The sequence below is a fragment of the Mobula birostris genome, chromosome 1 (assembly GCF_030028105.1).
Source record: "Mobula birostris isolate sMobBir1 chromosome 1, sMobBir1.hap1, whole genome shotgun sequence".
Taxonomy (NCBI): domain Eukaryota; kingdom Metazoa; phylum Chordata; class Chondrichthyes; order Myliobatiformes; family Myliobatidae; genus Mobula; species Mobula birostris.
The window spans coordinates 39,824,300-39,836,312 of record NC_092370.1 but is presented as its reverse complement, the minus strand read 5'-3'; the positions used below and the strand labels follow the sequence as shown (position 1 = coordinate 39,836,312).

Genomic DNA, 12,013 nt, shown 5'->3' with positions numbered 1-12,013 from the left:
GGCGCCTCATTGGTTTATTTTCCCCCGAATAGTCACGAAAAGGAGCCAATTACGTATCACATTACTGCCGTAGGCTAGTCCGTTCTGTAAAATTAAACTTCTGTGTTTTTTTAAATTATAAGGATTATAGTTATTTAAGTAACTGATTTTAAAACATGGATTTTGAAAAAGGTATTGAATATATTTTGGCCGTAAGAAACGCTGAAGCTGGTGGGTTCGCTGCGCATGCGCTGATGTTGCTGGTTTGCGCGGCATTGAGAGTGGCGGCATGTTTGGATGTTTTAGCCGGTTATCCGCGAAAGACAGTCGAGTTATTCATTCCTCTCTTCCAAAGTGAGTCCTATTACAACACGACAGAATGCTTGCTAATGTTATAAACAAATTGGTGGAGAGTCTCAGCGGGTCAGGCAATATCTGCGGAGAGAAGTGGATAGTCCACGTTTCGGGTCCAGATCCTTCTCCTGGGGTTGGATGCTATCTGGTGCCTAGCTCAGTACCCATTTCGGGACCCCTATTCCTCGACCCTAGGGTCCGGGCCCTCTTGAGGGTTTGCAAGAGGCCCAGATCTTCCTTAATTGGCTATCAAGTAGCTTTAGTTCGGTACATTATCTCTAAGCAGGCAGTCCAGAGAATCGACTGGATGATTCATTCATTGTAGTTAATTTTACACATTTTGTTCCTCAAGGATTAGAAACAAAAACAGAGACCCAGTTTTGGCTGAATGTATTATATGGTATAGCTCGACGTACGGCGAGATTAAATTGATAAAATGGGTGATCTAAATATTTAGTGGCTCAGGAGTTCGTCAGTCTTTAGTAAAATTACTGGAGTTTACTGTAAGGTTTCGAAAGGCTTGTGCATTTTCAGGTGGCTTATCTAATGTTGAAATTTGAATCCCAGACGATTTCAGTAAGTATTACTGTGCACTGTTAATGACAACACACTCACTTCTGAATCCTAATGAAGGGTCTCGGCTGGAAACGTCGACTATTCAGTTAGGCTTCTTAATCATTGACTTATGTCGTGAAATTTGCTGTTTTTAGGCAGTACAGTGCAATACATTAACTATGCTGTATGTGGCATATGTTTAAAAATGTGTAGAAATGAAGATAGTGAAGTAAAGTTCATGGATTCATTGTTCAGAAATCTGATGGTGGAAGGAGAAAAGCTGTTCTTAAAATGTGGAACGTGTGGCTCTGTACCTCCTATCTGATGGTGATAATGAGAAAAGGGTATTTCTGGGGTGATGGGGGTCCTCAATGATGGATGCCACCTTTTTGTGGTATAGCTTTATAAGATGTCCTTGATGGTGAGGAGGCTTGTGTTCATAATAGAGCTGACTGAGTTTCCAACCTCTGCCCCTTTTTTTTTGATTCTGTGCAGTGGCCCCTCCATACCAGATGGTGGTGCAGTTAGAAAGTTACCTTTGTAGCAATTTGGCTTTAGTGACATACCAAATCTCCTCAAACTCTTAATCGTGGAGATGTTTGCAAAGCTTCCAAATCTTTTTATAGAAGTGTGTTAATTAACTGTAAGATTAAAGTCAGTGATTTTATTTTACTCTGATTATTTTGTAATTAATAAGTATATTTTATTAAGGCTCAAATGTGCAACATACTCTTCTGAATTGATAATGTCCAGAGAACTCAAGTGCCAAGTGATAGTTCAAACAAGTGTTTATAATATACACTTGTGGAAAGTGGCCAGTGAGTGAGTGGGCCAGTGAAGGAGTGGAGCTTTGAGGCTTTGACTCTAGAGATTCTGGCAGTTTTGGCAATTGGACTGCAATCAAGATTTGAATAGCTCAGACTCAGCAGAAAGCAGCTGATTGGGCAATCGAGGTCAGGTGACCAGGCAGTTTGAAAAGCTCAAACAAATAAATAGAGGGGAAGCTCAAGCGGAGCGGCTTGTGAGAGAGTGGGCCAGTGAAGGAGTGGAGCTTTGAAGCTTTGACTCGAGAGGCTTCGATGAGAAGAGGCAGAGGACGAGCTTGTTCCCAGTTTTTACAATGCTTCCTGAGACGGTGATGTGCCTCTCATGTGAGATGTGGCAGTCGTGGGGGAACTCCCCTCTCCCGCAGAGTCACATCTGCCAGAAGTGCATACGGCTGGGCGATCTGGAAGACCATATTAGGAATCTGGAGCAGCAGCTAGATGACCTTCGACTTGTAAGGGAGAATGAGGCAGTCATAGATGAGAGCTACATGGAGGTGGTCACACCTAGGCTGCCAGAAGCGGATCATTGGGTGACAGTCAGAGGGGGGGGAAGCAAAGGTGAGTAGACAGGTAGTGCAGAGCACCCCTGTAGCCATTCCCCTGAATAATAAGTTTACCGTCCTGGATACTGTTGGCGGGGACGACCGGCCAGGTGTGAGCCATGGTGGCAGGGCCTCTGGCACTGAGTCTGACTGTTGTCATTGGAGACTCTATAGTCAGGGGAGCAGACAGGAGATTTTGTGGACGTGATGATAACACCCGCATGGTTTGTTGCCTCCCAGGTGCCAGGGTCCGGGATGTCTCTGACCGGGTGCACGACATCCTGGTACAAGAGGGGAAACAACCAGAAGTCATGATACATGTTGGTACCAACAACATAGGCGGGAAGAGGGATGAGGTCCTGAAGTGTGAGTTTCGGGAACTAGGCAGAAGGCTGAAGAACAGGACCTCAAGGGTGGCGTTCTCAGGGTTGCTGCCAGTGTTACGTGACAGTGATTGTAAGATTTGGAGGAGATGACAGTAGAATGCGTGGCTGAGGAGTTGGTGCAGGGAGCAGGGTTTTAGATTTCTGGATCATTGGGATCTCTTCTGGGGAAGGTGGGACCTGTACAGATTGGATGGGTTGCACCTGAACTCGAGGGGGAGCAATATCCTTGCAGGTAGGTTTGTGAGCATGGTTCGGGAGGGTTTAAACTAATTTGCAAGGGGGATGGGACCTAGAGCGATAGAGCAGTGAAAGAAGTGCATGGAGTAAAGCCAGATCTAACATACAGAGAGGCTTTGAGGAAAGAGAAGCAGAATAAAGGGTGTAAAGGCAGGAAGGCAGAAGGGCTGAAGTGTGTGTACTTCAATGCAAGAAGCATCAGGAACAAAGGTGATGAACTGAGAGCTTGGATACATACATAGAATTATGATGTAGTGGCCATTACAGAGACTTGGCTGGCACCAGGGCAGGAATGGATTCTCAATATTCCTGGATTTCAGTGCTTTAAAAGGGATGGGGGGGGGGGGGCGGGGGGAAGTGGGGGAGGGGTGGCATTACTGGTCAGGGATACCATTACAGCTACAGAAAGGGTGAGTAATGTAGCAGGATCATCTTTTGAGTCAGTATGGGTGGAGTCAGGAACAGGAAGGGAGCAGTTACTCTATTGGGGGTATTCTATAGGCCCCCTGGTAGCAGCAGAGATACCGAGGAGCAGATTGGGAGGCAGATTTTGGAAAGGTGCAAAAATAACAGGGTGATTTTCATGGGTGACTTTAACTTACCTAATATTGATTGGCACCTGATTAGTTCCAAGGGTTTAGATGGGGCAGAGTTTGTTAGTGTGTCCAGGATGGACTCCTGTTACTGTATGTTGACAGGCCGACTAGGGGGAATACCATACTAGATCTAGTATTGGATAACGAACCAGGTCAGGTCACAGATCTCTCAGTGGGTGAGCATCTGGGGGAAGTGACCACCGCTCCCTGGCCTTCAGCATTATCATGGAAAAGGATAGAATCAGAGAGGACAGGAAAATTTTTAATTGGGGAAGGGCAAATTATGAGGCTATAAGGCTAGAACTTGCGGTTGTGAATTGGGATGATATTTTTGCAGGGAAATGTACTATGGACATGTGGTCGATGTTTAGAGATCTCTTGCAGGATGTTAGGGATAAATTTGTCCCGGTAAGGAAGATAAAGAATGGTAGGGTGAAGGAACCCTGGGTGACGAGGTGGAAAATCTAGTCAGGTGGAAGAAGGCAGCATACATGAAGTTTAGGAAGCAAGGATCAGATGGGTCTATTGAGGAATATAGGGAAGCATAAAAGGAGCTTAAGATGGGGTTGAGAGAACCAAGAAGGGGGCATGAGAAGGCCTTGGCGAGTAGGGTAAGGGAAAACCCCAAGTCATTCTTAAATTATGTGAAGAACAAAAGGCTGACAGGAGTGAAGGTAGGACCGATCAGAGATAAAGGTTGGAAGATGTGCCTGGAGGCTGTGGAAGTGAACGAGATCCTCAGTGAATACTTCTCTTCTGTATTCACCAATGAGAGGGAACTTGATGACGGTGAGGACAATATGAGTGAGGTTGATGTTCTGGAGCATGTTGGTATTAAGGGAGAGGCAATGTTGGAGTTGTTAAAATACATTAGGGTGGATAAGTCCCCAGGGCCTGACGGAATATTCCTCAGGCTGCTCCATGAGTTGAGGGAAGAGATTGCTGAGCTTCTGGCTAGGATCTTTATGTCCTCATTGTCCACGGGAATGGTACCGGAGGATTGGAGGGAGGCGAATGTTGTCCCTTTGTTCAAAAAAGGTAGTAGGGATGGTCCGGGTAATTATAGACCAGTGAGCCTTACGTCTGTGGTGGGAAAGCTGTTGGAAAAGATTCTTAGAGATAGGATCTATGGGCATTTAGAGAATCATGGTCTGATCAGGGTCAGCATGGCTTTGTGAAGGGCAGATCATATCTAACAAGCCTGATAGAGTTCTTTGAGGAGGTGACCAGGCATGTAGATGAGGGTAGTGCAGTGGATGTGATCTATATGGATTTTAGTAAGGCATTTGACAAGGTTCCACACGGTAGGCTTATTCAGAAAGTCAGAAGGCATGGTATCCAGGGAAGTTTGGCCAGGTGTATTCCGAATTGGCTTGCCTGCAGAAGGCAGAGGGTTGTGGTGGAGGGAATACATTCGGAATGGAGGGTTGTGACTAGTGGTGTCCCATAAGGATTGGTTCTGGGACCTCTACTTTTCATGATTTTTATTAACAACCTGGATGTGGGGGTAAAAGGGTGGGTTGGCAAGTTTGCAGACGTCACAAAGGTTGGTGGTGTTGTAGATAGTGTAGAGGATTGTCGATGATTGCAGAGAGACATTGATAGGTTGCAGAAGTGGATTGGAAAGTGGCAGATGGAGTTCAACCTGGAGAAATGTGAGGTGGTACACTTTGGAAGGACAAACTCCAAGGCAGAGTACAAAGTAAATGGCAGGATACTTGGTAGTGTGGAGGAGCAGAGGGATCTGGGGGTACATGTCCACAGATCCCTGAAAGTTGCATCACAAGTAGACAGGGTAGTTAAGAAAGCTTATGGGGTGTTAGCTTTCATAAGTCGAGGGATAGAGTTTAAGAGTCGCGAGGTAATGATGCAGCTCTATAAAACTCTGGTTAAGCCACACTTGGAGTACTGTGTCCAGTTCTGGTCGCCCCACTATAGGAAGGATGTGGAAGCATTGGAAAGGGTACAGAGGAGATTTACCAGAATGCTGCCTGGTTTAGAGAGTATGCATTGTGATCAGAGATTAAGGGAGCTAGGGCTTTACTCTTTGGAGAGAAGGAGGATGAGAGGAGACATGATAGAGGTGTACAAGATAATAAGAGGAATAGATAGAGTGGATAGCCAATGCCTCTTCCCTAGGGCACCACTGCTCAATACAAGAGGACATGGCTTTAAGGTAAGGGGTGGGAAGTTCAAGGGGGATATTAGAGGAAGGTTTTTTACTCAGAGAGTGGTTGGTGCATGGAATGCACTGCCTGAGTCAGTGGTGAAGGCAGATACACTAGTGAAGTTTAAGAGACTACTAGACAGGTATATGGAGGAATTTAAGGTGGGGGGTTATATGGGAGGCAGGGGTTGAGGGTCAACACAACAATGTGGGCCGAAGGGCCTGTACTGTGCTGTAGTATTCTATACTCTATATACTTTTTGTTTATATCACACACTTAAAGGTATGTGCCGTTGTCTGATCGGACTTTCAATAGTTTTTAGTCGATCTGCACTTGTGCTGTTACTGTTTTTACACACATCCATAAGTAAACCAGAACAGGGATAATTATGACTACTGCAGAATTTTAACAGGTACAAATGCATGAAGGTGAACTTGGTATTGGGAAATTATGAAATAATTATGTGAAGTAACTAACACTAAAGTTGTCCACCTGTGCAGATTGAGCTTGGGTAGACTTTTATGGTGCAGAATTTGAGAATGTTGTTTCTGTATGCTGCTTTTGTACTGAGCCGCACGTTGCATTTAATTTGAATGGTCAGAGTGTAATACTAATTCTAAATGTAATAAAGTACTTTTTAAAGTAGAGTATCAAATCATAAACACAAGAAACTCTACAAATGCTGGAAATCCAAAGCAACATAGACAAAATGTTAGAGGAACTCAGCAGTTTATTGATCAGAGTTTATTGAATTATTTTCATCTTGTATTTTGCACTTGCAACGGAGTGACATAAGTACAGCACTTCTATTCCTTTTATAGTCACAGTCATACTTCATTGATCCCGGGGGAAATTGGTTTTAGTTACAGTTGCACTATAAATAATTAAATAGTAATAAAACCATAAATAATTAAATAGTAATATGTAAATTACGCCAGGAAATAAGTCCAGGACCAGCCTATTGGCTCAGGGTGTCTGACCCTCCAAGGGAGGAGTTGTAAAGTTTGATGGCAGGAATGACTTTCTATGATGCTCTGTGTTGCATCTCGGTGGAATGAGTCTCTGGCTGAATGTACTTCTGTGCCCAACCAGTATATTATGTAGTGGATTGAAGACATTGTCCAAGATGGCATGCAACTTCGACAGCATCCTCTTTTCAGACACCACCGTCAGTGAGTCTAGTTCCATCCCCACAACATCACTGGCCTGTCATTCAAAATTACACTGATTAGGAACAGGAAGGCTGCTATATGTAGCGTTTAATGTGTTGTTAATTAACTTTTCATATTGAACCATTTATTTGGTTGAAAATAGTGGTGAAGAATACAATGTTAGCAAATATATCATTGCCTATGAACGTTTGCCTGATTATATTCTTTCTTTCAGTTGAAATATGGGCTGCCTAAACTTTCCAGATTCCTACATAATGTGGATTGCAAACTTGTGATGTAGCCCTGATGTTTTTATTCCTGTTTGAAGTGATTAAGATGTTCTTGGAATATGCTGGAGTGGACATGAATTCAGTAAGTTGATATATTCTTTTTATTTTGTAAGTGTTTCAAGCCAACATTGTATTACCTGATATATTGCTACATGTAGTCTCCAATGGATTTATGGTTCTTACATTTCTTGGTAACTTTGTGGTCTTAAAGCAAGCTGCATGAAGATTTTCTGTATAATTTATCAGTAGTGTATTTTATTGAAATTGAAAATATTATTTATACTTCCAGTTGCAGCTGTTCTGGACAAACAGACGGTATGGTTCATCTCGTAGTATTATTCGGAGAATAGGCACCAACCTACCTCTTAAACCATGTCCTAGAGTTCACTTTCAGGTAAGGCATACAAGCAATGCTCTTATTATAAGTCATCTCAATGATGTACAGTGCCCCCCCCCCCAGAAAATTTTCATGTTTTATTGTTATACATCATTGAATCACAGCAGATTTAATTTGGCTTTTTTGACACCGATCAAAGAAAAAGAGACTTTTGAGTCAAAGTGAAAACAGATCTCTACAAAGTGGTGTAAATTAATTACAAATGTAAAACACAATAATTGATTGCATAAGTATTCACTCCCTTTAATACGACACATCAAATCATCACTGGCGCAGCCAATTGGTTTTAGAAGTCACATTAGTAGTTAAACGAAGATCACCTGTGTTTCAATTGATTATAATAAATATATACCTGTACCTGGATCGTCAGAAGCAACGTTGGCATTTATTTAAAGGGGAATAGAATATAAAAGTGAGGAGATAATGCCCTTTATAAGACACTAGTCAGGCTGCACAGAGAGTTGTCAACAGTTTTGGGCCCATATCTCAGAAAGGGTGTGTTGTCATTGCAGAGAGTCCAGAGGAGGTTGATGAGGATGATTCAGAAATGAAGGGGTTAACATATGAGGAGTGTTTGGCGGCTTTGGGCCTGTACTCACTGGAGTTTAGAAGAATGCAGGGTGATCTCAATGAAGCCTACCGAACGTTGAAAGGACTAGATAGGGTGGATGTGGAGAGGGTGTTTCCTGTGGTGGGGTTATCCAAAACTAGAGGGCAAAGCAAAATTGAGCGGCAACATTTTAGAACAGAAGTAAGGAATTTTTTTAGCGAAGGAGTGGTGAATCTGTAGAATGCTCTTCCACCGACTATGGTGGAGTCATAATCTGTGGGCATATTTAAGGTGGAAGTTATCAATGGATATGGCAAGAAGATAGGTGTGTGGAGTTGAGTGGGATCTGGGATCAGCCATGATGGAATGGCAGAGCAGCTGAATGGATTGAATTCAGCTGCTGGTGAGGCAGTATCCTGGCAAAACTACACCATGAAGATAAAAGGACATTCCGTGAAAAGGTTATTGAAAAGCACAAGCCAGGAGATGGATATAAGAAAATTTCCAAGTCACTGACTATCCCTTGGAGTATAGTTAAGTCAGTCATCGAGAGATGGAAAGAATATGGCACAGCTGTAAATCTGCCTAGAGTAGGCCATCCTCAAAACTGAGTGTGCAAGAAGGGGTCTAGTGAGGGAGGCCACCAAGAAACCTATGACAACTCTGGGGAGTTACAGGCTTCAGTAGCTGGGCTGGGAGAGAGTGTATACAACAAAGTTTCACTGGCTGAGGTGGGAGAGGGTGCATACAACAAAGCTTCAGTGGCTGACATGGGAGAGATGGTGCGTACAACAAAGTTTCAGTGGCTGAGGTGAGAGAGACGGTGCGTACAACAGAGCTTCAGTGGCTGACGTGGGAGAGACGTGCGTACAACAACTGTTGCTCGGCTGCTTTACCAGTCGTGGCTTTATGGATGAGTGGCAAAGAAAAAACCGTTGGGGGAAAAAAACTCGTGAAATCTCAACTGTAGTTTGCCAGAAGGCATGCGGGAGATTCTGAAGTCAGCTGGAAGAATGTTCTATGGTCTAATGAAACCAAAATTGAGCTTTTAGGCCATCAACCTAAACACTATGTTTGACATAAGCCAAAATCCGCACATCATCAAAAGCACACCTTCTACCATGAAGCATGGTGGTGGCTGCCACATGCTATGGGGATACTTCACTGCTGCAGGCCCTGGAAAGCTTGAGAAGGTAGAGGGTAAAATGAATGCAGCAAAATACAGGGAAATCCTGGAGGAAAACCTGATGCAGTCTGCAAGAGACTTGTAACATGGGAGAAGATTTGTTTTCCAGCAAGATGATGACCCCAAGCATAAAGCCAGAGCTATGCAGGAATGGCTTAAAAACAACAAAGTGAGGTCCTGGACTGGCCAAGTCAGAGTCCAGACCTCAATCCAATTGTGAATTTGTGGCTGGACTTGAAAAGGGCTGTTCACTCACGATCCTCGTGCAATCTGACAGAGCTCGAGCAGTTTTCTAAAGAAGAATGAGGGAAAATGGTAGAGGGCAGGTGTGCAAAGCTGATCGGGATCTATCCACACAGACTCACAGCTGTAATTGCTGACAAAGTTGCATCTACTAAATACTGACTTGAAGGGGGTGAGTAATTATGCAATCAATTGTTTTGTGTTTAATAAATTTTTACCAATTTGTAGAAATTTGTTTTCACTTTGACACAAAAGATTATTTTCTGTTGATTAGTGCCAAAAAAAACAAATTAAATCCACTGAGATTCAATGCTGTAAAAACAATAAAACATGAAAACTTCCAAGGGAGTGAATACCTTTAATGGGCAATGTAAATATGTCATCATGACATTTGTCATTTCACTCAGTCACGTATTGGATTTCTGTACTTGTACCCAAAAAAATACTTTTTTTTGAAAAAGTTCATTTGTTCAAGATTTATAGCTTTTAAGTTCAAGTTTAATGTCATCTAACTGCACGTATATACAACCTAACAGAAAGTTCCTCCAGACCATGGTTCACCCATACAACATGTATTACACACAGCATATAAATCAAAATATTATTTTATAAACAAGTTGATAAAATATAATTTAAAATGCATAAAGTAAACAAGTAAATAGTACAATAAATAGCTGGCTGTCCTGGGGTCGAGACCTATTTAGAATAAGCTGCCTCGAATGGTTTCAGGAATTGAAAGGATGGTTTTAGGTTTTGATCACTTGTAGTTTTTGATCTGTTATTTCATTAATTTAACTTTTCCATCTAAATAGCTTGCATAATGGAAACCATATTATAAAAACATAAAATCCTTTTAAACTATTACTAATAATCAGTTACACTTTCCACTATTTATGCTACATACATTTTCTTGAAAGTTTGAGAAATTATATTTTGTTATGGTTAATGATGACCGGACATCTTCAGAAGTCTCCTAAATATTCTCCAACGATATTTTGCTCTTGCTGCTTTTCGATCTGAGCCTCTTTCCTTATTCTCTTTCTGATAGCTCTGCTCATGCTCTGACTGACACATACCTGCTGCAGGTCAGTGACCCCTCTAAGAAGCTAATTGCTTACAATTTGCTGTATTATTTTTGTATTGCAAGGATGAATTGCTTACTGTGTTATTATCATGAAGCAATGCAAGGATGTGCTTTTAACTTTTTCTCACCATTAGTGCAGATTGAAGGAACAAATGATTCAGGTCAATGATTTTGAGAATACTTGTATTTAATAATCACTCCTAGTTGCCCTTGATGTTGTCGGAAAGAATAATTATTTTTGAGTCGAGTTTGTGACACTACAAGTTGTGTTGAAATGTGATCTGAAGGTGTTGATTCTGATCTTGTACAAGGAAGTTTTTTTCTGAACAAATTGGAGATACTGAGTCAGAAACTTTGCTCTGAAAGTTGCACAGGACAAAGCCCCAGGAGATGGTAAAAGTTAGCTAAGAAAAGTGTGTGAATGCATCCAGCTGCAGCTTCTTGAAGACAGCGTTAGGGATCTGGAGCAGCAGCTGGATGATCTGTAACTTATATGGGAGAGTGAGGAGATAATAATCAGACGTGAACAGGACACCTGACTGTTATGTTGCCTCCCAGGTGCCAGGGTCAGGGACATCTCGGATCGTGTCCACAGCATTTTAGAGAGGGAGGGAGAGCAGCCAGATGTCTTGGTACATATTGGTACCAATGGCATAGGAAGGAAAAGCAATGAGATCCTGAAGAGAGAGCTCAGAGAGCTGAGAAGCAGGACTTCCAGGATAGTAATTTCTGTATTGCTACCTGTGCCACGTGCTAATAAGGGTAGAAGCAGGATAATTTGGCAGATAAATGCATGGCTGAAAAGCTGGTTCAGGGGATAGGGCTTTAGTTTCATGGATCATTGAGATCCCTTCTTGGGGAGGTTTGACCTATACAAAAGGGACGGGTTGTATCTGAACCAGAGGGGGACCAATATTCTTGCGGGCAGGTTTGTTAGAGCTGTTGGGGAGGGTTTAAACTAATTTGGCAGGGGGTGGGACCTGGAATGAAGGGACTCAAGATAGGACGTATGGTTAAAAAAGCAGAAATAGCATGCAGTCAGACTGTCAGAAAGAGCAGGCAGATGATAAGACAAAATTGCGGCCAACAGGATGAGTATCAGTGCATTAGGGATGCAAAATCAAAAAGGATAGCAAATACAGCACTCAATGTTAAATCTCAATGGAAGGAGTATAAGAAATAAGGTGGATGATCTTGTTGCACTGTTACAGATTGTCAGATATGGTGTTGTGACCATCACTGAATCATGGCTGAAGGATGATTGTAGTTGGGAGCTGAATATCCAAGGTACACATTGTATCGGAGGGATAGAAAGCTAGGCAGAGGAGGTGGCAAGGCTCTGTTGGTAAAGAATGGTATCAAATCAGTAGAAAGATGTGACATAGGACCAGAAGACGTTGAATCCTTGTGGAATGAGTTAAGAAACCGCAAAGATAAAAGGACACTTGGCAGTTATATACAGGCCTCT

At 42.5% G+C, this 12,013-nt stretch overlaps 1 protein-coding gene across 1 annotated transcript in view; it reads left to right on the top strand.

Annotated features, from left to right (window-relative positions):
* Window positions 1–247: 247 nt before the first annotated feature.
* LOC140196552 (mitochondrial fission regulator 1-like) overlaps window positions 248–12,013 on the top strand; it is a 33,090-nt gene continuing 21,324 nt past the window's right edge. Inside the window, exons 1-3 of the mRNA XM_072256001.1 lie at window positions 248–333; window positions 7,031–7,167; window positions 7,375–7,479. Coding sequence (XP_072112102.1) covers window positions 7,102–7,167; window positions 7,375–7,479 — 171 coding nt within the window. The 5' untranslated portion in view covers window positions 248–333; window positions 7,031–7,101. The remainder of the gene's footprint in view (window positions 334–7,030; window positions 7,168–7,374; window positions 7,480–12,013) is intronic.